Source organism: Numenius arquata, chromosome 6, assembly GCF_964106895.1.
Source record: "Numenius arquata chromosome 6, bNumArq3.hap1.1, whole genome shotgun sequence".
In the NCBI taxonomy this organism is placed as follows: domain Eukaryota; kingdom Metazoa; phylum Chordata; class Aves; order Charadriiformes; family Scolopacidae; genus Numenius; species Numenius arquata.
This window is the reverse complement of record NC_133581.1, coordinates 5,778,140-5,804,071: the sequence shown is the minus strand read 5'-3', so window position 1 is coordinate 5,804,071 and position 25,932 is coordinate 5,778,140. Positions and strand designations below refer to the sequence as shown.

Here is a 25,932-nt window from a genome sequence, read left to right as displayed (position 1 = left end):
AGTGCATAACATGCACTGTTATAATGAGTTGCCAAGATGGCCAGAATCTGTCTGATAAAGTTAAGCATCAAGATAAAGAAGTTCTGGGTTTTTTTTGAAGAAGAGTCCATCTTAAAGTAGCTTCTGCAGTTAGCAGCACAGGGTTAGATTTGTGGATTTCTATGAGAAATTTAGGTGACCCACAGGTGTACCGGTGGTGACCAAAGTGTAGTTTATTAGTCAAATATATATAAATGTCTTAATTTCATACATGCATAATACTCGATTGACCGAAAACGGTGAAATGACATCAAATTCTTCCATCCCTTTATATAACTATTATTTGTGTCAACACAGAAGAATACGAGAGAAAGCTCACTACCCGTAGAAGAAATAAGTTTCTAAAAATTTTTGCATTTGCATTTCTCACTTTCTTTTCCAGGAAGAGCTTGAGTGGGGTCGATCAAATGGTATTCATATCAAGAATGTCAAAGAGGTAAGATGAAATAGGTAATCGTTTTCATAAGCAGAAGGACTTAATTTTCCTTATTTTCTCCAAATGTTAAGACCTTGCCTACTGTATTATTATGTAGCTAGCTAGCTATATAGAGTTGTATATTTTCTTTAAAAAAACGGACTTTTTAGGTTTTGGTTGGCTGGGGGAGCAGAGATGGTACTATTTAAAGTTGTCAGAGAATATCATGACTCCCAAGTACAATTTCATAGAACCATAGAATGGTTTGGGTTGGAAGGGACCTTAAAGCTCATGGAGTTCCAACCCCCCTGCCATGGGCAGGGACACCTCCCACTAGACCAGGTTGCTCAAAGCCCCATCCAGCCTGGCCTTGAACCCCTCCAGGGATGGGGCATCCACAGCTTCTCTGGGCAACTTGTTCCAGTGCCTCACCACCCTCACAGTAAAGAATTGCTTCCTAATATCTGATCTAAATCTCCCCTCTTTCAGTTTAAAACCATTACCCCTTGTCCTATCGCTCCACTCCCTCATAAAGAGTCCCTCCCCATCTCTCCTGTAGGCCCCCTTTAGGTACTGGAGATTTAAGACAGATCAGACAGGAGGTTTGTTAGCTGTGATCACAGTGAACATACATTTGTCAGCGTTTCCCCCTCTGCTCCTCTCTTCCCTCAAGTGGTTGCAGAGACCTCATTTATAGGTTTCAAAGAAAAGAAAGAGCTGAGGAAAATCGTTGTAATGTTAACAAAGCCAGGTGTGCATTCTTTTGAATAATGGACTTCAGATAATGATTTATATGTTAATAAGGCCAAGTACCCAATGCCTCGGAGGGATGGACTCTTTAAGTAGATAAACTCTCTTGTTTATCATCACAGTTGACACAGCCATAGAATCACAGAATTGTGTAGATTGGAAGGGACCTTTCAGATCATCGAATCCAACCAGAAGATGGAGAGGTGGCTCCTGAAGGAGTCTGTAGGAGTGCCGCATCCAGGAATTTTCCTTTTGTTAGGATAAACAAACTGGTATTAAATTATTAACCGGTTAACGTATTTTTAACATTTCTTTAGAGAGACCTCCAGTATTATTTGCTCATTCTATAGGTCCTTCAGATACTACTGCTTGTGGTGTGACTGCTGTCCATAGTTCCATAACTTTTGTCTTACAGTTAGGATAATTTTAAGGAAATACAGTTATATAGTGAGGAGTGGACTTGAAAATTTGTGGGGCTTTGTTGCTTACTTTACTGCAGCAATTAATGAAAACTCTCTATCACAAAGGACTTCAAGCTTAATGTGATATGTTGAGAGCGGGAATAAGTAAAACTCTGGAATAACTGTGGTTGGCAGAGCGTGGCTTTGCCCGTTATTCCAGCGGGTCATACCTTTGGCACGAGCAATGGGCCTGCATTCAAAAAGCAGGAAAAAACCAAAAAGCTCTTCATACTAAGCAACTATCTGGATAAGAAATGCCAATAGTTTTTTAACTCTGATTTTTACTCTGATAAACTCTGATCAGTTTTTTAACTGATGTCAAGGAAAAAAAGATGGAAAAAAAGATGGGAAAAAAGGAAATTGTGTAAAACTGGAAAGCTGAAGGGTCAGTCTTATGACAGCCTCCTGGGGAGGTGGTGTTCTCTTGGCCCAATTTCAGATAATTGAAGAAGAGGTTGTGCATGACATAGTAGTTCAGGAGTTTACTACACTAACACTTATTAAGAATCATAGAATTGTCTAGGTTGGAAGGGATCTTTAAGATCATCTAGTCCAACAATGAACTTGACTCTGAAGATTTGGGGTCTTTTGTTTGCCACACTTTCAGATACTAGTTCTATAATTCCTTGTGTGGAAGTGGATTTGCAGAACCAAGGCAGCCACACGCTGGTTTCTGATTATTGTAGTTGTCCTATGAGGAAAATAACAGGACTTTTAGTATCCTAAAACTGTCAGTAGCAGAAAGGAAAACGTAGACATGAAGCAGTTGAGCGGACTGTACTTCTCTACATTTGCTTCAAAATCAATTGGGACAATGAAGGCATTCACTGTTGGAGGAACACTAGCTGCTTATGGAAGCTTCTCAGGAATGCTTGGGATTGAAAGCTTAATGGGACATGTTTTGCTGTAGGGCCTAAGTTTGATCTCTCTTGAGGTCATCATGGTTCTCTGTTGAACTTATGGTGCAGCATATGCGGTCACTGCTACAGTTAGGTGCAGAAGTCCAGGTTGGTGTTAGTGTGTGTTTTACCTTCTAAGGTACAACCCCAAAATGGTTTAAATGGAGAATCATATCATCTTGTAAATGGTTATTTCAGTTCTTCTAATTTTCTTCTGTATCATATCTGCATTATATGCTTTGCGACTACAAAATTCTACTTTATAAAGAGAGGTCAAGAAAACTGCTGGAGTCACAGTACTGAAATTATTTTCCGAAGTAGAGATGTCAAGCAGTATATTAGGTGAAATACATACTAGTGTCACCTGAAAAGGAAAGGGAGTTTGCCCACTTATTCAGACTTTTAATAACAGATTTTATTTTAATTTGTGGATGTTTTTGATCTGTTTAATATGTAACTTAGAGTTCAAATTTCAGGTGGCAGAATTATTTTACAACTTGAAACAGCGAGTCAGAGCATTTAACATGTGTGTTACTTCTCAACCATCTGCTATGGATGAGGAATCTGTATATGAACAACGCTTCATTTTGCAGGTAATGCTTTATTGACTCTTCTGGGGAGAGCCAGTATTTACAGAATTTATAGCTGGATTTTTACAAGTACTGATGAACTAGTATCACACCCATATTTCAATATTCTCTGTGGTTTTTGAGATTGCAGGTGAAAAAGTAATTCTTTTTGACAACTTAGAAGGACAACTTATGCTACTTTTAGTGGTTCAGACTGCACGCTGAGTTGGTCCTCTGGCTGCCCCTTCACTTCTGACAGTTCATCAAAATAAACTCAAGTCGTACTGAGATGAATTAAACTGCATATCTAGACTAATCTTTGTTAAAGACGTAAAAAAAACTCAAGGGTGGTTCCTGTTGGAAGGCTAAGGACTAACAGTTTTGAAAAGGATGTTTTCATTTGTTTTGAGTGCTCTATTTGGACCACCACTGGCTTGGTTAGATATTGGGGGCAGGGAAGGCAATTAGATGTCTTTCAGCTATTGTAACTTTGTCAAATTTCCAATTTAATTTCTTGCCTTATTTGAACTGATTAGTAGTGATTTTATTTTCACAGACCTATTTATTGTTTCAGTGGCAATTGGTTCAACTGTGTTAAGCAGTGAACTTTTCAGAGCTGAATTGTTCAGTACTGTAAGATGTAACAGAATCACAGAATCACAGAATCACAGAGGTTGGAAGGGACCTTTTAAGATCATCTAGTCCAACCAATGAAAAAAAAAAAAAAAAAAAACACAACACAAAAAAACAAAAACAAAACCACCACACACGCAACCCACACACACACCACCACACCACCCAACACTAATCCATATTCCCAAGCACTATGTCAACTCCTCTCTTGAATACCTCCAGGGATGGTGCCTCAACCACCTCCCTGGGCAGCCCATTCCAATGCCTGACAACCCTTTCAGTAAAGAAGTATTTCCTAATATCTAACCTGAACTTCCCCTGGCGTAACTTGAGGCCATTGCCTCTTGTCCTATCATCTGTAACTTGGGAGAAGAGACCGACTCCCGCCTCTCTACAGCCTCCTTTCAGGTACTTGTAGAGAGCAATAAGGTCTCCCCTCAGCCTCCTCTTCCCCAGGCTGAACAGCCCCAGCTCCCTCAGCCTCTCTTCGTAAGACTTGTGCTCCAGACCCCTCACCAGCTTCGTTGCCCTTCTCTGGACCTGCTCCAGCACCTCAATGTCTTTCCTGTGGTAGGGGGCCCAAAACTGGACGCAGTACTCGAGGTGGGGTCTCACCAGTGCCGAGTACAGGGGGACGATCACCTCTCGGGTCCTACTCACTACACTGTTCTTGATACAGGCCAGGATGCTGTTGGCCTTTTTGGCCACCTGGGCACACTGCTGGCTCATGTTCAGCCTGCTGTCGACCAACACCCCCAGGTCCTTTTCTGCCAGGCAGCTCTCCAGCCATTCTTCCCCAAGCCTGTAGCGAACATGGAAACCGAACAAGTTTCCTGTAGCTATTTTACGTGAATTTATTTAAAATTGAAGCTCCTCTTGATATCAGGGCTAGCAGTTGTACTTTTTGTAGAGCAAGTCTGCATACAAAAATTTTAAAAAGTTGTAAAATTGTTCCAGAAGTTGATCTCTTTTCATGAAAGTATGTTTTTAAGGATTTGCATGAGTTGATGTTTAGTCTGAAATGACAGTAATTCCTTTAAAGAAACAGGAAAAAAATCTTCATACAAAGATCTGTCAGTATCTCTTTGTTGCTAGTGTATCTCTCTTCAAGAAACTGAATATAATCTGCTGCGCTTTACAAAATATTCTCTTGATTTCAGGTTGTAATAGCTGGTGCTTTCTATCCAAACTACTTTACTTTTGGAAAATGTCATGAAAAAATTGCTGTGAGAGAGCTTGCTGGCAAAGATCCAAAAACCACTGTCATGGTATGTTAAGAAGGTGAATGACTTAATAACGCATTTTTATTACCCAATTCTTTATCTACCAGTTCAAGGCAGTAGGGCAGCATTAGCATGAACGCTCTGATTTGATTGTCTTTTGAGATTTTTAAATTTAATATAGTATATATTGGTTTTTGAAGTTGTTGGGGTTTAGATTGTATATCACTGTTGCAGCTCAAGCACAGGTGGAAGCTATTTAGGTGAACTTAATAATGCATTAAAATAATTGAATGTGTCCAGATTTAACTTATTTTTCTTAACAGCTGAAGAATATTCCTCCCTATGGATATCTATACCATAAGCAGTTGCAGTCACTGTTTAGACAGTGTGGGCAGGTAAAATCTATTGCCTATGATGGATCAAAGTAAGTATAAATACTTTAAGTCTCATGTCTTTCTCACATTCTTCTGAATCTAGTAATTAATGTCTCTGTCAATGGTGCACTGACAAAATGAGTTATTTCTTCTTATCTTTTTGGAATCAGTGCTTTATTTTTAATGTATTGGCTGGAGTAAGAAAGGTGGTTTTAAAGTTTTACGTGCTTTGGTTGGAATACATTAGATAAAGTAGCTGATTTAGAGACCACCTTCTGTTTTGTTTCTTCTGTTGTCTGACAGTGAACCTTAACTGTAACTCATCTGTCTATATTTACTTCTAACTTGTATACTGAATTTAGCTCATTTGTACAGTCACATAGCTTTGTACAAAATGCATGTGACTGGCTGTTGTAGCTAATCTGGCTAATTTTGGAGTACAGCTGCCCAAATTTGAATTGATGTGGCCCTTCTTAGGCCTTTTCCAATCTTTAATTCTTTCCGTATTCACCTACCTTTTCACATCCTTTCTATTTGTAATAAATATACTCAGTAAATTTGGTATGTGCTTATAAGAATGTTAGAAAGTTTTCTTACAACCGTCATGATAATTAAAGTTTTAAGGTGCATGAGAGTGCTAGGCAAAGCTTGTGAGGAGCCTAATTTTAACTGTTTATTGGCCTGCTAAGATAAAGACAGGGAGAAGAAATTACAGGTTTTATGGGCTTTTTTTTTGTTGGGTTTTGATACTCATTGAGTATTAATTGCAATTCTATTTGGTGGGGTTCTTTTTGAACAGGGCTTTTGTGGAGTTCTCTCGTAACCCGATGGAGGGCTTTAAGATACTTCCTGCAGTGTACGTCTCAGTCAAGATGTCACAGCTGAAAATTCCTCTTGAGCTGAACGTTCATTCTCCGGATGATATCAGAAAGCAGTTGCAAGGTGCAGCAGCCGCAAGTATGGAATCTCTAAGGTAATTGCATATGGAAAATGAGTTTCTTTGCAGTGTTAAGTTGAAATGAGGTTTGTTGAATTTAGTTGGAATTTCCTTGAAAGTGCCACCAAGGGAGACATTAGGTTCAAAAAAGCCCAGATGTGTAAACTTTGTATAAGCAGAATGTTGTTGCAGGACTAAATTAGTGTGATTGTCTGAAATATTACGTTATAGTTAAAGGCTGTTTAAGAGAACTCCAAGTATACGCTTTTTCTTTTTTTTTTTAACGTTGTGGCCAATTTGCATTTGGCATATGGAAATGTGGACGTACACACTAATTTCTGTTTGTGCTAGAGATAATGTGAGGATTGATAGAATCAAAATAAATAAGGATTGGTATTTGGGAACATAAAAGAAAGGGATGGAGGAGGTGTATAACAACAAAAACTGGTGGGAAATGTAACATCCTTGGGTGGGGAGGCATAATAGAAAACACTGATGAGGAATTCAATGTAGTGAGTCTCTTTGGTCCGCATTTGCTTTTGCTAGAAAAATCTGATGTGGGTTTCATTGTTATTAAATGCTGTCTGTGATTCTCAGGTTGAGATTGTACAAGCAACTTGCTAACGTGGTAACCTGCCTAGTTCCTGATTGGTCTGCAGTCATTTTAATATTTTAAAATGAGAAAATTAAAATAGGAAGGCAGGAATGAACTGGAAAGGTTAAAGTGCAGGCGAATACTTCAGTTGATTGTACTTAGTTTTTAATAAAAGATTTTAGCAGTTTCACTGTGCCCAAAACAGCACTTAAAATCTTTGTGAAAATTAATTCTTGAGGGACTCAAGGCTGAAAGACTAATTTTAAGAGTTCTTAACTTTTATCGACTAAAAGGAATGTTATATATGTATATTAAAAAGATGCTGAATTTGTCTTTGTGCTATAGTGTACTCAATTTATTTTTCAAAAATAAGCTTAGAAGCCGTACCATAGCAAAAAGCCCCACTATTTAACCTTAATTCTTTGGAGTTCTAATAAATGGATGGCACAGTTGTGTCTCGATATGTATCTTCCTGTGTTTGCTCATAATGGAATTCAAACAGTTTCTCTGTGGTATTTTGGTTCTGTGTGGTCATTTTAGGTTCTAATGGAATTAATATGTTTGTAAGTAAAAGTCATTAAGTACATAAATGAGCCCTGGGTGCACCTTGGGAAGCAAATGAAAGCAGAAAAATTGAACTCCTGAGTTTTCACATGAGTGAAGTATTTAGCATCTTTATTCTATAAAATTTTTAGAGTAAATGTGGACTGTAAGAAGCAGACAGTGGAGCCTGTGGAACTCTCATTTGGTACTTTACAACAGATAAAGATGATCCCAAGTCCAGGTCGTCTTCTGTCCATCAGGGTAACAGAGGTAGGAATGTTCTCCATCTGAAGTAGGTCATATCTAATAATTGGTACCTAGATAACTATTTGTAGAGATGAATATCTGATGAGCTTAAATGAAAAGAATAGGTACTAATAATGTTTTTAGCACAGAGGTATCCATAAGAGGTATAGACAATATTCTTGGTCTGATTTTTAGTAGTTCTTTGTTAAATAATATTCACATGTCACAAAAAAATTTCAGCCATTGAAATTTATTTGTACTTCAGAAAATTTGTGGGATTTGGTGGCAGCCAATGTTAGCTGAAAAGTAGGCATAAATGTAAAGAGGATTAATGGGAGAGGTGAAATATTTGTATACATTATATAAATGAGAATCAGTAGGAATTTGGGCCATTATTAACTGGCAGTCGTCTTCAGAAGCATTAGAGAAATGAGATGAATTAATGGTACTGCTTGCTTATTCCTAAAAATATTGCATGTGTAAAAGGGTGTTAGGGGAAAATTTATGTATATATAAACATTTCTGAGTTCTGAAGCTGAGAATTTTTAAATCTTGTGTTAACTATTGTGTTCTTAAGAAATTGAGTAATAGCAAGCAATATATATGCTGCTGAAATCAAAATAATAATAATAAAAATTCCAAACCACTGAGCTAGTGGAAATTGTAGGCTGAAGTATGAAAACAGCTCTTGATAGTAGTGACGTGTTTTGCAAGTGCAGAAAAGAACATTTTCTTCATTTTATTCAGCTAAATCTCTTGGATCAAAAATGTTCATGGATTTGATCAGACACATTCCTATCACTTCACTATCTGTGCTAATTCTGTTTAATGCTTCGGCTTTAATGGTCCTGTGTACCATAAATAAATAGTCTTTTTTATCATGAGCACCCAGTGTAAGATCGGAAATGGTATCTGAGTTCAGTAAGCCATTTGAAAAGATGACTTATTTTATTTGATTTGATTTAAATAGCGGTGTGTTTTTCTCAATTTTCTAAAGGATGGCTAATCATAGCAGAAATAATGCCAGTTTGCTGATAGATGTAACTAACTGCTATTCTTTCACTAACAAGAAAAATGCACCATATCTCTAGGTATCTGTCTAATCAACTGTATACCTTGTATTTTCTGTATGTTAATTTGGTTTAGAAAAACGGAAGCAGTCTTTTCTTAATTTTCTGTATTGTAGTAATGCTTATGTCAGGGTCTGTTTAGATGAAAAGTGCATTGCATATGCACAGCAAATAAACATTTAAAAATAATTATGAGAGAAATGCTTCACTGCATTATTGCAGCATGAGAACGTTTCTCTGTGTGTGTCAGGGGTAGAAGCGCTTTCATGTGTTTTGCTCAGTTGTGTTTTGTGATTGATGCATAAGAATAAAATAATATGAAATCTGATATTGTCTAATTTTTATATTTTCAGATAGTAGAAGTTGGACACTTCTGGGGTTACAGGACAGATGAAAAGAATAGGATTGCGCTCCAGGCTCTAACTGCTGAAATTGACTGCCAGGACCTGATGGATTTAACGGTGTCTCCACATCCAGAGTTGGTTTGTCTGGCACCGTTCACTTATCTGGGAAACAGAGGATACTATAGAGCTCGTATTCTGAATGTTTGTGGAGATTTTGCTGAGGTACAGTAATGCCATGTTGAATTGGTGGGGTGTAATTGCATTAACAATCTTGGAGCTATGATTTATTTTTTTCTACAAAGCACTATGTTCATGATAATTATAAATGTAAAGAAATCTGTAGAACTGGAATAAAACCTTAATAGATGTTGCCAGATGTTGCTAATGTTGCCAGAATAGATGAATTAGGGTTTTTTTTCCAGAACACAGGAATATTTTAGCATTAAATTGTTGTTGATACGGTAAAGTGTCTTGTGTACTGAAGCAGAGCAAAGCAAAATAAAGACTGAAACCTCCAGTAGCTTTGAGAAGATGGTAAGGAATGTCTAGCTCCAGTGCTGCATTGCTGGCAGCAGCCCCATCACTTCGTCTTCATAAGTATGTTGAGATTCATCTGAAAAGTAAGCTTATTGCCCCCGATGGATTGGCAGTTTTCAGTCATTGGTGGCCACTTTGTCTGTGCTGCTGCTTCTGCCAGTGTTTCTTCCCTTGGTTTTCATAAGTTTTCTTCTTTTCCTCCTGTTTCTTCTCCCCTCCAGTTTCTTATCTGTTTTTTACTTCTTGGACTTCGTTTCGCTAATTGAAGCAAGCTGCATTCTTTCTCATCTCATGCACCACATGGGCTCTCTGTTCACCTACTCTCCATCTCACTCTATTTTGTTTTGACCTTGGTTTTCTGAAGCAGGGTTATGCACACTCCTGTGCTTACAGTTCTGCCCTTGTTTATGCAGTGATGCTGGTATTCCTCTTCCAACACAGTGTTTCTCCTCTGCATTCAAAAATATTTTACGTGGCACGTGCCATGTTTGCCTTTTCATACCTTTTTTGCATGGGCCACTTCTTGTCATCTTAGACTCAATTCTGTCTGCTTGGTAGTTTCCGACTCATTAGAATTTATAAATAATAATGGAGCATTTATAACAGAAATGGTTAAAAATTCCAAAGGATATGATCTTTTACTTCAAACCATTTGATTCTCCCTTTTCCTGTTGAGTTCTTGGGTCCATTCAGTGTGATCTTACTTTGTATCAGAGTTTATGTTGCCGAGTTCTGTATCATCAACAAATTTATCAGAACATTTTGGCTTATTGTGCTGAGATCAGTAATGGAAATTAGCGTCACAGTTCAAGATTGGTCTTCATTTTTCAGGCCAATGCTTTTCCTTTCAGCAGTGAAGGACAGATTTTTTAAATTTTTGTAAAATTGGCCTTTGCACAGCCCATTCCTCCTTTGAATTTCTCCGTTTATTAACATTGCTGGGTGTTGCCACTGCAGAGTTAATACTGAACACTGTCATCTGTTTTGAAGTCATGGAAAACTAGTGAATATCAATGCTAATCTTAGCACTTTCTCTTTTGCATTTATAAACAGTCATCCGATCCGTGTTCGCTTTTACTTATCTAAGAGCAGTTAATAGGTAGTGTCACTGTTAAGAAGTAAGGTTATACAGATTTAATTGTGAGGAGAGAATTAGAGCCTTTCAGAGAAATGTGCCTTTTCTAGATTTAGCAGATTATTTGCATCACCAGTGGATGTTTAAGGCAAGGGATCAAATAATAGACACGATAAAGTTTGACCTATTATTTTTGACACGACTTCATTTGCATCTTTTCCAGACTCTGAATTTCCTTCCATTTCACTTGATAAGATCGTGTTGTACTGTAATTATTAAACATAGGTTGTCTCTTTCCTTGCCACTAAAAGTAGCATTTCGAATGTTGTGGAATCTCTGCATATACTCCTGATTCTTTTTCCAGGTTTTTTTTGTGGATTATGGCAATACATCAAAAGTGCCTTTAAAGAACTTACGAGAGATTCCAAGCTGTCTTCTGGAGTTTCCTTTCCAGGTAGGGGTGATGCTACTTCCTGCTGTGTAATAGGTATTTTCATGGCTGGTCTGGCAAACAGAAGTGTATTTCAAATCATAATGCTTTTTAGAATAATAATGAAGTAATGTGTATTTTGTAAATGGGAGTACCTACAAATCACCTTCACTAATGGTGGGTATATATTTTTCACAGGTGTGTATGCACAGAGTGGTAGTTCTTGTCTGTAACTGAGTTGCGTTGTATTTAATTGTAGAGAAATGTTGTCCAGCCTTTTGTTTTCATTGACTGGATGGGAAAAGCATTGTTTGTATTCGTTTTATGTTAATGTCTGTGTGCAACAAGTCTGCAGTGACAGATACCTTGTGTACAGTTACTGTGCAGGGTAGTTTTACTCCATCAAAGCTCCTGCTCTGCTACACTATCAGTTACAGAAAGAATACATAGGAAATACTTAAACTAAATTTCATAAAGCTGGAAGTCTCTGGGTTTGCTTTGTGCTGCTTCGCTATTCTTAGAACTACTGACTTCGCTTGGATCTTTTCAGACAGAACCCTCTTGATAATTAAATGGTGATCTGTAACATATCTGAGGGACTTTTTCAGAAAAGTAATTCTCTTGCGATATTTACAAATAAAATAACTAGAGGCTTCAAGTGAAATTCAGCTTTCCGGTCCTCATGCAGATATTGTTAAGGTAATTGAAACAGGCGTATCATACTGACTTTATTCTCTGAAGCGTTTAATAATGAAAATGAGAAGTGAACCAGCAGAAGTATGGTTTTATTTTATATATCTCTTCTTAGTATTAGATCTTGATAGGGTTAATTTTGTTTGATTTTCTTTTATAATTGATTTTAAAAACGAAAGAATTAATTTTGGCAAGACGCATCATTTTTTTGTGGTTTTGTCAGATGTATTAAAGGAAAACTTATTTCTGCTTCAGGCCTAATCTTTTAATGACCAGTTTCAATGACGGGCTAGAAAAAAAGCAGGGTTTCTGTTGTAAATTCATTCAGAGACATAATTACAGATAGCGATTGTGGAAAGGGTTTAAAAGGGAACTTAATTACTCTTGCCTGCCAGGGACAGAATAGCTGCAATGGTCTTGCCAAGTTTTGGTTACCTTAGTTGAAAAGAACTATGAGTTGTGAAGTGTTTTCCAGAGTAGACATCTCTACACTCCTGAGTTTTTAATGTGGATGGTGAGTTAATAGCGAATTATCTTTTATTTATGCTCTGTTTGCTCTGATTCATTAGCAACTATGTACAGTATTGAAGTGATATGAGATGTAGCGTGTAGCTGTGTTGGCAATGACAGGATAGGAATTATGCCAGGAGCTTTATGGCAGTCCTAGGAATTTACATAAGCCACTGCAATAATTATGGAGTCATTTGTAGTTATTAATTCACACTTTGTTGAAAAGATGAAAGATTTTCATGCCAGTTCTCTACTCAGGCAAGTGTTGTTTTCAACGTTTTTGCTCTAGGCTTTAGAATTCAAGATATGCAAGATGCGTCCGTCTGCACAGTCCCTGGTACGTGGGGAGTGGTGGAGTTACAGCGCCAGCCAGAGATTTGCCTCCCTGGTCAACGGCTGTACTCTTCTGGTGGAGGTGTACTCGCTTGTGCGTAGCGTGCTGCGTGTGGATGCTTTCCATTGCTCAAGGTGGAAGGAGGAGTTTGTGAATATTCGAGATGTGCTTATTGAAGAGCGTTACGCTGAACTAGCAGAAGAATCATACGAATCACAAGTATGTATTGTGTCGGCTGCTTCTGCTTTTCTTAATTTATTTCAGCTCAGGCATTCTGGAGTCTGGAGAAGTTGAGCTGAAGTCTTGACTAACGCCATAGGATTAGGCAAGACTCATGCTTGAATGGAACAATATTTTCATGTGTGTGCGTAATTCATATTGAGCTGTTGGCCAAAAGCATTGCTGCTTTGAGACACCTTCTGAGAGAGATGTTCTCCAGGAGATACCGCCATCAGTTGAACTGCTCCACTGAGTTTTGAGCTTTGAAAAAATGTAACTGTTTCATAGTTTTAACTGTCTTCCATTTCTGTGTTTGATGTAATCTGAAAGGTGGTAAGAACATTGTGTTTTATGTTTGCATGCATGCTCTTTGTGTAGGACCTTTTTCTGTGAAACTTTTGAAAAACATGGCTGTTTCATGGTTTTAATACTGTCCCATTGTTACGTAGCAAAGCCATGATTTGCTCAAAGGATTGTTTTTGGACCAAGAAGAGAAAATGCCTGTATCTTCAAGAAAGGAAGAAAAGCATCTAATTGAAAGACTGTTAAACTTGTTTTCTGACAATAAATCTGGTGCGCCAACCCATAAGGTAACTTCAGTGGTGGCTTTGGTGTGTCGTTACATGACCCTGCTTCTCCCATTGTTAGAATGGAGATAAGACTGAAAGTACGTTTAATAACCAAACCGTACTTGGCATCTTTCATAGTGCTTTCTGCCTCCTGTTGGTAGGAAGCCGTAACGTGACCATGATCGCAGACTGGTTTTTGCAGCTTAAGAGCTCAGCGAACTGACTCTTCTCACGCATTCTAAGGCAGGAATTTGAGCCACTGCAGAACGAAGATAAAACGGAAAAACTGAACACAATCTTTCCACGTGTGGTAGCCTTCGTTATATAGGCTACAGCAAAAAGCAAGATTACAACCCCATCAATTTTTCAGAATAATTAAACACGGGGTTTACTATTACGCAGTGTTTCGTTCTTCCTGAGCTGGCGATGGGTAAGGAGCTGGGATAGGTGACGCGGAGAACACTTCAATACCTGATAATAATGAAACAGTGGGTGCTTCTTCCACTGTTTTCCACTTCCACAATTCCAAACTCGGAATTTATTCTTACTTAGGTATTTTGAGATATCTAGTCACTACTAAGCTGGAATATAAAACGTGAAAATGCGTGTCCTGTTCTGCATTCTGATTACAAGTTAAGTCTCATCTACATTTTAATTCTTTCCTCATTTCAGACCTGTCAGAATTCCAGGCTTTCAAGCACCTGATCATGCTCAGTTTACCCACAGGAGTAATCCTGTTTAACTACTTCATAAAGTGAGATAGTTTCAAGATTAAAGACTTGCTCAAGTAAACAAAAATGACCTGATTTTTTTAGGTGCTCTATGAAATCTTGAAATCTGCACTTGTGGTTTTTAAGCCAGAGGGAAGTTGTGAATCCCCAGCGGCTGTGGAAGTACATTATTTTTGTTTAGGTGCCTCCCCAAGCAAAGTTTGCTTTAGATGGGTGAAATGAAAATGCTGTTCATCAGTTCAGTGTTGCTCAGTTACATGCTGAAACGTGGTTTGGTTTAAATTTCTCAAGGAGTTTGGTTTGGAAGATCCTTTTGGAGATCCAGGTGCTGGCTAACTAGAATATCATTTGTTCTTTCTCTCTTTGAAGGTCACGCTTTTTGGCCCGTTCAGTCCTTATGAGGTGAAATGCTACAGTATGACTAGAGTGTCCCAGTTCAGGTATGAGAAGACTTGTACTGTGGAGTACGGGCACGTTCTCAGCTGTAATTTTCGATAAATAGGCAAAACCCATCCTAGTTACTCTTACAGATTTTTACAGAATTTTTATTCATTGAAAAACTGAAGTAGTCAGACCGAAATTGCTTTAATATGCACACTATTGCTATGTAAAATTTTAAGAATGGTTTTATTAAAAGTGCTTTAATGTCTTACAGAGAGATTATTTATTAACCATCGTGTATACCTGATAAATGGTATTCAGGTAATCTTCAGCCAGTAACTGCTACCCATTGAGGTTGCGTTGTGAATTTAAAATAAGTCTATTTTTACATGTTTATATGGGTTTTGGTTTTTTAATGTTGAAAATGTTTCTTATTTCCTCCCCAGAAATTATTTAATACAAAAGGAAAGCATAAACTCTGTTCTTGTCCATGATGCTCCAGAAGATCCCTTTCAGCGAATGTTGGTTGCTGCTTCTTTATCAGCAAACGCAACTGGTAATGCTTAATAAAAATGTTTGGACAGTTTCTCTAGACGTTTGTTCTTAAATATCAATAGTTTTGTGAGTAACTATGTCACTGTAGTTCTATTTAACATCTTTTTGAGGTTTCCTTTTTTGTTAGATACTCCTTAGATTTGTTTGTTTCGTTGGTTTTTAATTTAAATTTTTTTTTTCTTTTTTTTTTGGTGACAGGATCTACTGTGTTTTTAGAGAAAACATCCTTGATGCCTCCTATTCGTGGCCTGCTTGCACTCCTCAGTATGCTGTTTGCTCCTGCTATAGAACTCAGGTATTTGTGCGTTTTAAACTGGTGGTCCTTCTATTTTATTTTTTTTAGGACCCTCACAAATTGGTGACGGATTTTTTTTTCTCCGCTTTCAGCATTTAGTATTTTCTTTTGCTGTTCATGTAATACTTGTATCTTTTATTAATTTTAGTATAGTATGTAGCTAAGATCACTTGTTTCCTGTACTTAATGAATTGGTGCTGCAGGCTCTACCCTCACTGTAAGGCAATGCAGTTCCTGACAGTCGTGCTGGAAGCCCGGGAAGATGAACTGTAGAACGGGGCAAGTTTTAAATCTGCGTGAGGAGAGGAAACTGCGTGATTTTTGTAAAAGCTGGGCTCTGGCAGTTGCCTTACTGTTGTGTTCTGTTTAAATTCATGTACCTGTAGACTGTCATTTCAACATAGTGAAGCTAGCTTTTCTCAATTAAAGTTCCATTTTGCATATGTATGATTTCCTTTTTGAGTTTTATGAGTATGTGTTTTCATAACCAGAATTCGTTTCATTTCATCACTGTATGTTAAAAAAAAAAAACAGTACGACTTTGTGTGAATGCCTCTCAATTGTTTTTGCTGCTTTAAAACACCTGTATCTTGTTTGGCACGGCTAAATTCATTTAAGTCTGTCTTCATCTGAGTTTAGTTTCTTCATCTTTAGGTGAGAGTGTTTTCTTTCTTTTTCATATAGGGTTGATAAAAGTGGAAAGTATTATACTGGTGTTCTGTGTGGTTTGGGTTGGAGTCAGACTTGTGAGGCTCCTCTGCTTCCAGAAAATGACATGGAGCTGACATTTGATGTGCATTTTGGACTGGAAGACATAACAAAGGTAAAACATGGATAAGAATTTTCGCTATAGTAGGAATTCAGTAGAATTCGGTGCATCAGAGCTTGTTAATTCTTAGTTAATCAGAAAACTTGTTTTAAGCTGTGGGTTTGGGGCTCTTTTTAGCATACTACCTGTTTATAACCTTGGATTCTTATCAGAAAAAAAGAGTTACCCCCTCCTTTGAACAAAATAAAGTATTATAGAACAATACATTGTACACTTCTGAAAACAAAAGCAATGATTTTGCACTAATCAGATGTCAATACTTGTTTGTTGTGTTCTTAGGATTATTGTGGTTTTTACTGATCAGCCGAGCGTGACTGCTTTGCAATCCTCTGATTTCACAGTTCTGATAAGTCATCTGTATCAAGCTGCTTCTCACAGAGCAGATCAACCAAACAAACAATAAAAACCCCTCTAGTCCTCTTTTTGCATCTTGCAGACAGACCTGTCAGAGGGAAGTGTGTCCGTACACTCCGTTACGCAGGACAGGAAGCTGTATTTGACCTGTGCATCAGATTTGACGTGGGCTTTAGACAGTGAAGGACCTGACGTGCCCTCATTAGTTGTATGTACGGAGCAGGGACGTAAGGTGATGACCAGTGGTTTCTAGAGGCTTTCTAAGGACGCAGTGGACAACGCTGGTGTGTGTATCTGTGAGCTGTTGCCTTCTGAAAGCACTGCCTTGGTGTGTGTGCAATCTGTATTCACGACACCGTAGCCAGATTGGTGACACCAAGTTGTTGTGCATGGACAGATACAGGAAATCCTTAAAACTTTTACAGAAGGAATTCTGTGTTTGGAAAAAAATCCAGCAAGTGGTAGCCTGTATGTTTTATGTCATTTCTGAGTAACCTTGAAGATTGTGATATCAAGTGGCTGAACATTAACGTTTTTGACCAGCAGAGATGGATCCGGAGGAGGAAATGTTTCTAAAGCTTCAGATGTTTTTGCTTACGTTAATAATATTCCAGTTGAAGTTCAGGGGTACGGGCGCCACCTTCATACCAGTATAACGTAATAGATAACTAGTGCTGGTTAAGAGTGCTTTATATTCTGTCACTGGTATTTTTACAGATAAACATCCTAAGGACAGCCATTAATGAGCTGCTCTGTGAATGTGCAGAGTCTTCTGGACAAGAGAGAATGACTCAGCTGCAGAAAAACATTCGTGAGAAACTTCTATGGTAATAATTCTGTAGAAATAAGATCTTCTGTTTCGTAGTCTCAGCAAAAATAAAATAAATGATTGCTTGAAGCATAGCTCAGATTAGGCTTTGGGGAAATAATATATGTTCTCATGTAATGATGCGTTTCATTTACTTTGTTTATTTATAAAGCGGTATACTCAACAATTCTGAACTTCCTGTGGAAGCACTGGTTCTTCAGGGGAAGCCTGATCGCTTAAGAGTCATAAAACCTAGACTGGAAAACCTGTTCTGCAGGATACCCATTCGGATGTGTCTTTGCTTTGCGCACACAGGACAAGGCTAGTAAAGTCCTAAGAGGGCAGAAGGATTTAGAATTCTTTCTCCCTATATATTAAATTTGAATTGCGTGTGCTGCTTTTCCTCCCTCAACAGACCCGTGTAGGGAAGGTGCCTTTTTTAACAGCAGCCCCCCTGCTTCTTGTCACTGAAACAGCGGTTCTGAAAAGGCTGTGGTGAGTCAGTGCAGCCAGTCTTGAGAATGTTTTCAGCTTGCAGTCTGTGGGAAGTATTCGAGGGAGACGGTTCAATGAAGTATCTCTGTGACAGCTCCTTCTAATGCCTGTCACTGCTGAACGTGCTGTGGAAAGTCTTCTCTTGTTTGTAAATGTAGCGTGTGTTTTAGTGTTGGCTGTATCATCGGTGGGCTCTCTCTCCTCCTTCCCTGCCTCTGTCTGCACCGAACAGATTTGAGTCACCATCCCTGAATGTGTTTAAGTCGTTTAGATGTGGTGTTGGGGGATATGGTGTAGGGGAGAACTTTGTAGAGAAGGGTTGATGGTTGGACTCGATGATCCCAAGGGTCTTTCCCAACCTGAACGATTCTATGATTTCAGAAAGAGCTCTGGCTCAGTCGTGAGTGAAGAGTTACATTGTGCTCTCTGGTATTGGCCTTGTCTCTAGGAAATGTGACCTTTTGTGAACAGGGCTCTTCTAAAGTCACTGCGTGCTGAAGTGAGGCATTTCCTCCTGCTGATAAAGATCAGCAGCTTTTAAACTTTGCTGCCCTTGCCCTCAGTTATCAAAGGGATTATCAGAGCAGCTGTTTATGCTGAGTTTTCAGGTGTTTCTTGTTTTTAAATGTACCTGCTTGGCTGAATTTTTTTTTTTTTCCCACCTATGAAAAAAACTATTAAATTGCTTTTAGTTGAAAGCGAGTACCCACGCTTCTTATTGCCAAAACTTGAAAGAAAATTCAGTGTGGTGCATTTTACGAGGAAATTAAAAAGTGCTGGGGGGAGTCAGCCTTATGCTTCGAGGCCCTGGAAATGAAATGAAAAGAGCGGGAACAGTTGCCAGAAGATTGTGTGTACATCCAGAAAGCGGTGTCGCAGCTTCAGAGAGGTGTTACCTCAGAGATGGACGCTGTTTGGGCTTCCGACCGAAGGAGCACCGGCGAAAGATGACGGCAAACTGTTTGCGTTCCACATCAGCAGAACTCCTGGTAAAACGCCAGCTGTCGAGCGTGTTGTTGATACGGGATTTAATGTCCCATTCGTGGCCAAGTACCTCAGGCCGGCCGGTGTCTGCGTTGCCTTTGGACACTGCCAGGTGGTAGCACCGTGGTGTTCGCTGAATGGACACGGCTTCTGTGATTCACATGGTAATAAGTGTGGGGAGAAGCCAAGGAAAGTGGATAAACAGGAAGAAGGAAAAACCCCAAAACCTCTCTGGAGGTGACTGACCATAACAGGAGCTCGTACTTGGACATCAACGCTTCAGTATAACCTTGAACAATATAGAACGCATCAATATGTGAAATTCAAGGCACAAAAATGTCACCGCTATTTCTTCAGATGTGTAAATACTCGCTACTGTTGTGGCACCTTTTTTGGGTGGATTGTTCAGAGATTCAACCCAATGGAAGGGGAAGGAGCATCCTGTGCAGCGTCGATGTCTTCTTGGGCTCAGGCACCGCCTGACCCAGTCATTCTCATCGGCCTTCCGGGCTTTTTTCCTTAAGGATTTTATACCTTTCTGTGATAGCGTTTTCTCTCTTGAAATCTTTGTGATTTTACTGATTCTGTTCCAACAATCCTCCAGCTAATTTTCCTTATTTTAGTTGTTTTTTTTTATTTATTTACCTTTTTAAGGAAGAGACAATCTGGTCATTGTCATGATGTTTTTTCCATTGTGCAAAATCTTCAGTGGCTTTGAATATTTTTTTTCTGATTATACTTTGGTCTTGGAAAAAACCTAAATTTTTATTCATAAGAGTAAATATGTAAAAATTTAGCCTGAACAGTCTTTCATAACTTTTTTCCATTTTTTTGAAAGCTAATTGTATTTACAACATGTCACCACTACTTAAGACTAAAATGAGTGTTTGAAAAACACATCTAGACAGAATTAATTAAAGTCTACTACTGTTGTACTTTGCACAGCTTGAGGAAGTAACTGGAGCAGACAGACAATCTATAGTAATTGAGTTGTCATGCAAAACAAAATACCCTAAAAATAGCTGTATTATACATTCTAGTGAGTAAGCGTGCAGAAAACTTACGGAATAAAGGACAGTTGTAAATTCTAGTACTTTGTGTATCAGAATGCACTTTTCTTTGAAGAAAATAATGATTTCTTTTTTTAAAAATTAAAATGTCCCTGTGAAAATTTATATTTTGACTTTTTATAGTAGAGAGGCAAGTACAGAGACACAAACAAATCAGACTAAATTAGCAAGTACATTTAAGATTCCTTTCAGCACAGCCACCTCACAGATGTCCAGCTGTGTCTAATATAAAAATTTCTTTCTGTTTATAATTAATCCAATACAAGTGTATTTATTAAGGCTGGGTTTATATCATTTCAGTTTAATCTGCAGACCAAAACCTCGAGATATAATTGTTCCTACATGGTATAAGAAGCCATATGCGTGGAATCAGGTAAGGGGATCAACTTTTTTTTTCTTTTTTCTTTTTTTTTTTTTTTCAGGTTGCTCAGAGTACTCAAGTACAGTTACCTAAGAGTGGTCAGAGGGAGAATTTCCTTTGGAAGGATGTCTTTTTGGAGCCAGGGAGCGGGGAGGAGGGGGGATAAAAATACAAATTATTGATCTTTAAAGAGCACCGTTGAGTCGAATTTAAGGCTTAAGAACTGTTATGCATACATCAGCCTCTGATAGCCTGGTTTTGTAGAGTCTCTTTAGTTTGGGTGTTCTACTTTGTTTTTAATTCTGTATATACAAATATTTAGCCTTTTCCAACAGAACATTCCATGATTTTTAAGTTGAGAGAGATTATAAAGGCAACTTTCCATTTGTTTGAAGTTAAAATTTTATATTCTTCGTTGTATTAAGTGGCTGTGCCCTAAAAGAAAAAAGATTGGTACGTTCTTCTTGTTTAGGATTTATCTGAACGCTGGGCATTTTAGTTTTGGTTTGGGTTGCTGTGCTTTCAGCTGGCCTTTCCCTTTTAAACAGACAGAAATGGGGTTTGCTTTAACATGAATGTGCTGGGATCAGATAGAGGGCGGTTTTCTTGAAATCCAGGAGGGTTTCGTAAAGCTTGAAGAGTCTGCCTTCCTGCCCTGTTAGAAATCTTACCTTTCCTTCTGTAAGAGCCTCTGCAGGCAACTAGATTTCCTGATGAACAAGCGTATTTTCTTAATTAAAAGGGAGCGAGGAATTAGTGAGTGCAGCAGGAAGATAATCTCTACAGGCGCCCTCTCTGTGCATCTCCCACCCTGAGGCACATAACTGGGGGTTTAGGTCTCTTCTCTTTGCAAAGATTGACAACAGTGAGAGAGCACCGAGGGCACGTTTTTAGTGGGCATCCACTGAGGGGTTAGAGTGTGTCAGATCGCCTTAAGCCAGAGTGATTCTATTCTCATATTTCAAATGCAGTTATCCTTGGTATTGTGAAGATATTATTGGTGTTTAGCTTTTTCTGTAACAAGTTATTGTGCAAGCCTTGGATCAGGATTTTCTCCACTGGGTCTGAAGAATCTCAGGATGTCTTTCTTGCATCATCACGTAAAATGCTTTGGAATTGATTGTGGAATATTATTCCGAGATACAGCGTTTTATGGTACTGGCGGTGAGGCTGAAATGTGTGGAGCGGGACTGAAACGCCTGTACGATGTCAGACTGTCAGAGCTCTTCCTTACCACTGTTAGACAGGAAAACAGTATTAAGAATGCAATGCCTTCTGACTTTCATCGTGCTTCTTTTGATTAGGTGGATTCTCAGTGTATCATTCCCCGGTCAGAAGAGCAGCATGAAGGAGGAAATGATCTTTATCAGCTACATAAGCTCATTTTCTTGAATGTTTAAGTATTTCTAGAAGTCTTTCAGAGGAAGAGGCATTGCAACTAGTCTAAAAATTACTTTTTGCCTTCTCTGCAACACTTGGGTGTTTGTTTTGGAAGACTGTTCTGTAAGATTAGTGTAAGTGTACTAAAATACAGTTTGGAATATGTTAATGCTTTTTTTAAAAAAGCTAAGGTTTGCTGACCTACAGCAGATGAGTTTATTCATAAAACAAACTGACTTAAAGCAGGACGCAGTTTTCATTTTCATAATACTTCTGAGCAGATTTTATCACAAGGTACCTGAAAGACAAAGCAAATCTAGGTTTAGTTGTTCATTTTCTGTCTAAAAGCTCATAAGCCCCGGGGCATGATTTTTTTTTTTTTTTTTTTGTCTTTAAATGCAAGTTGCATTTTCCTGTTCTCTTTGTCATTAGTTTTAAAAAAACAAACAAACAAAACAACATTAAACCAAAGGTGTTTGGGGTTTTTCTTAACCAAAAGCTAGAGGTCAAAGGAAACTGATGATCTAGATTATGTTCTGATACAAAATATAACTTCAAGTACTGGATACAGTATTTTCATTAAAGCAAAATATAACATAGGATTTCATACAGCAAAATGTAATCCATGATTTCTTTTCCTGGATGGCAGAAGAGTGCTTTTGAATTACTGATCTATACACCGTTGTTTCATCCCTTCCTTTTATTTTTACCTGTGAGATCTCTAGTCCTAAAAATGAGGTCAGTGGTTTCAGAATAAAATGCAGAAATGAAATAAATTGTAGTTGTCTCTTCTGTTGTGCGGTCATGCTTAATAATATTTAGTTATTAATAGTATGTGATTGCATTCATGAAATACACGAATACGAAACCAGTCTGTGAAAAAGTGTTAATTTTCTCACTATTCACTCAACGATTTGAAGAACGTGTAATACCCAGCCATCCTCTGAAGGATGGACAGAATCTATAGTAACCATTAAAAAGTGGCAGATTTGGGGAAAATAAACGGATGCTTAAACTAAGAAATTATTTAAAGTTGTATTTAAACAGAGGGGCAACCGTATAACAGGCAGTTTCAGTGGCTTTATAAGCAATACTTCCTTAGACCCATTTCACTAATCCTTGTGAATCATAAAACATCACACTTTATATAGTGAGAGAGGTGTAATAGAAAAATTGCATCTCAGGTGGCTTAGACAACACTATTTCTCACCTGAGTGTCGTCTGCAAATGAAGTGCTGCAGTTAAACGCCTTTGGGGGCAAATGAAACGGGCAGAATGTCCAGTCTTTGCCTATTAACGATGGGAATTCCTGCAGGAAAAGGTAAGTTGGTAATACCAAGAGGCATGATATATAGAACGTAACTTCTCGTGATTCCTCATAACCAGCACTGAAATTGAGTTGAGAGGAATAGACTTTCCATATTTTTTTTATTTTTTTATTTTTTTTTAATTCTCTGGATAATGTGTCCTGGTCTGTTCATGTGCCTGTGCTGCCATCTGCTGGGGGGTTGCTGATGTGCTGCTTGGTCCCTTTTGAGCGTGTCCTTCCTGTTGTCATGCTTTCTGTAAAGAGGAGGTGCTTTCAGTAAAGAAGAGGCAGTTTATCCTTGAAGGAAACAGAATATTTTACATATTAGCCTTGCTGGGAAAGGTTCAGTGGACAGTGAGGGGGGCTGGAAAGGTTGTTACCAGCAGCAGGATGTTCAGCTGGAGTCCGCTCACTAGTCATGTACCGCAGGGGGTTGATAATGACACCAATACCACTTAACATCTTCATTAATGAGCTGGATGATGGGACAGAGTGCACCCTCAGCAAGCTGGGAGACAACACAAAACTCAAGACGGTTGTGCCGCTATTGAGAGGGACGAGGGGTAATGGTTTGGAACTGCAAGAGGGGAGATTTAGATTAGATATCAGGAAGAAATTCTTTCCTGTGAGGGTGGGGAGACACTGGAACAGGTTGCCCAGGGAAGTTGTGGCTGCCCCATCCCTGGAGGTGTTCAAGGCCAGGCTGGATGGGGCTTTGAGCAACCTGCTCTAGTGGAGGTGTCCCTGCCCATGGCAGGGGGGGTTGGAACTCGATGATCTGAAAGGTCCCTTCCAACCTGAACCATTCTAGGATTCTGTGACCTGGAGGCACCTGGACAGGCTGAGCAAATGAGCGAGTCAACGGAAATCTTTTGGAGTTCAATGCGGGGAATTAAATTCTAAATCAAACTAGTAGCTCCTTAAACTGTAATTGCTCAGAAGAAAAGGTATTTGAAAAAGCAATAATCACAGTAGCTAATCTCATTCAACATATAACTTCACCTGTAACACTGACCCAGTGTAACACTTTGAGCTCTCGGCCCTCACTGGAGCTTAAGGCAGGTGAACTAAATCTCTGATAGGTTCTAGCTGAATCCTGTTTTCTATTACATGTCCTAACACACTTCATGGTCTGAACAAAATCCCAAGGAGATACCTTACCAAAATTCTCTAATCAAGACATTAGGTCTTTGGACTGGAAAAAAACAAGCACCATTCTACTTGAAATACTCGACTAAATTATTAATTTGTTGTTTAAATATTTTTCTGTGGACATTCACGTGCCAATTAATACACCTCACAGGCAGGATTCATCATCTTACTGAGTTCAGCTATCTAAGAGACAGGCATTAAGCCTCAACTAATTAGTTTAATAATTAGTAGTTAATAAGTTAATAGTAACTAGAATTTCCTGAGAGCCGTAGTATACATCCAGCATTCACAACGGCTAAAAATATACTTAAGGGGTGGGTTGGTTGGTTGGGTTTGGGTGGTTGGGGTTTTTTTTTAAGTTCTGCTGTGTTTGCCAGAGAGTACCTGGGTGAGAGTACAGGCTGTGCCGTCAGTTCTTGCGGCTCCACGAGTCACCGGTTTCGGTGACAGAGGGACACAAGGATGGGAAGCGGGTGCTGTTGGTTGCACACGAATGCGGGAGTGATGACTAGGCTGTAGAAACTTTCACGCAGGGCCGTGCAGCCTTAACTCCCTTTTCTTTGAGGAGCGGAGGGGACCAAACCCTTTCTGAGGTGACAATGGCCCTGAGGTGTTTCCAGGTTAAAAGATGGCAGTGGTGAATCCGCAGGAATCGCGCGTTCTGCCATAGCTGTCAAGTCTCGGAGAAACAGTAATTCTGAAAGCATTAGTGCAAACGCCAAGACAACTCCTGGTATGACCCGAAATGCTGGCAGAACTGGTAGGTGGAGTGCTCTACAAAAGGGGTTTTTTTCAGGCTTCGGGTCGTTAATCCTTGCCTGTCTCTATTAGTTCTGCCAGAAAGCTGAAGGGTTGGGCTCTCTGCATCACCGATCACCGTTTGGAGAACAGGGAAATCGCATGTCAAAGCTGGCTGTATTGGCCAAGGCACGGGGCAGGGCTGCAGGCGTTTGGCCAAGAAACTGGAAAAAAACAAGCACCATTCTACTTGAAATACTCGACTAAATTATTAATTTGTTGTTTAAATATTTTTCTGTGGCCATTCACATGCCAATTAATACACCTCAAGAGAAGAAGGCCAAGAAACTCCTGGCTCAGCCTTGGAAGCGGTAACTGTAGAAGAATCACTGATGACACAAAAGATGCCAATCCAGACACGGCAAGTCTAGAGCAGCGCTCGGATGACTCGGGAAGAAGTATCCCACCTTGATGATTTCTGGGGTTGTCTTTTATTCCTCCCCCTCAGTTTCTGTAGCCTGTGGCTTGTTTCCTCAGTTCTGCAGCCTGCCCACCCGTGGTTCTCCGAAGAGCCTTGGCTGCTGTGCCCTTGGGCATGGTCACCTCGCCTGGCAGACGTTCTTCCTCCCTGCTCTGGGAAAATCACTTCCAAGGAACTGACCGAGAGGCGTTGCTCCTTTTCTTCTATTCACAGTTGTCTTAATTACACCACTCTTGCTATGATTTTTCTTGTGTTCGTTATGCTGGCTCGGTAGTTTCTTGGTTCATCAATTCTGCATTCTGGTCAACTGCAGTCAAAATGCCAACATAAGTAACTGGATGTACTGCCTGTGTTTAAGTTACAAGAACAGTTATTAGAGCAATATGACGGTCATTGCACCAAGGTGTGACTAACCACAGTGCGCGTGTGCGGGGGAACTCTGGAAATTCCTCTTTCTCCAGGGTTCAAGCTCAATTTCATCTCAATAAGTCTGTTTTCCCTTATTGTTGCTTTAAGGTTGACTCGTCGTTTGTTCAGCAAGTCA

At 39.1% G+C, this 25,932-nt stretch overlaps 1 protein-coding gene across 2 annotated transcripts in view; it reads left to right on the top strand.

The window, feature by feature from the left end:
* TDRD9 (tudor domain containing 9) overlaps window positions 1-21,728 on the top strand; it is an 80,054-nt gene extending 58,326 nt beyond the window's left edge. For both annotated transcript variants that reach the window (XM_074149010.1, XM_074149009.1), the window contains 17 exons: window positions 422-475; window positions 3,041-3,157; window positions 4,927-5,034; window positions 5,313-5,413; window positions 6,163-6,336; window positions 7,591-7,708; window positions 9,108-9,320; window positions 11,075-11,164; window positions 12,633-12,896; window positions 13,346-13,486; window positions 14,566-14,636; window positions 15,024-15,133; window positions 15,331-15,427; window positions 16,112-16,250; window positions 17,328-17,437; window positions 20,268-20,340; window positions 21,633-21,728. In XM_074149010.1, the coding sequence (XP_074005111.1) occupies window positions 422-475; window positions 3,041-3,157; window positions 4,927-5,034; window positions 5,313-5,413; window positions 6,163-6,336; window positions 7,591-7,708; window positions 9,108-9,320; window positions 11,075-11,164; window positions 12,633-12,896; window positions 13,346-13,486; window positions 14,566-14,636; window positions 15,024-15,133; window positions 15,331-15,427; window positions 16,112-16,250; window positions 17,328-17,437; window positions 20,268-20,340; window positions 21,633-21,728 (2,076 nt within the window). The remainder of the gene's footprint in view (window positions 1-421; window positions 476-3,040; window positions 3,158-4,926; window positions 5,035-5,312; window positions 5,414-6,162; window positions 6,337-7,590; window positions 7,709-9,107; window positions 9,321-11,074; window positions 11,165-12,632; window positions 12,897-13,345; window positions 13,487-14,565; window positions 14,637-15,023; window positions 15,134-15,330; window positions 15,428-16,111; window positions 16,251-17,327; window positions 17,438-20,267; window positions 20,341-21,632) is intronic.
* The last annotated feature ends 4,204 nt before the right edge of the window (window positions 21,729-25,932 follow it).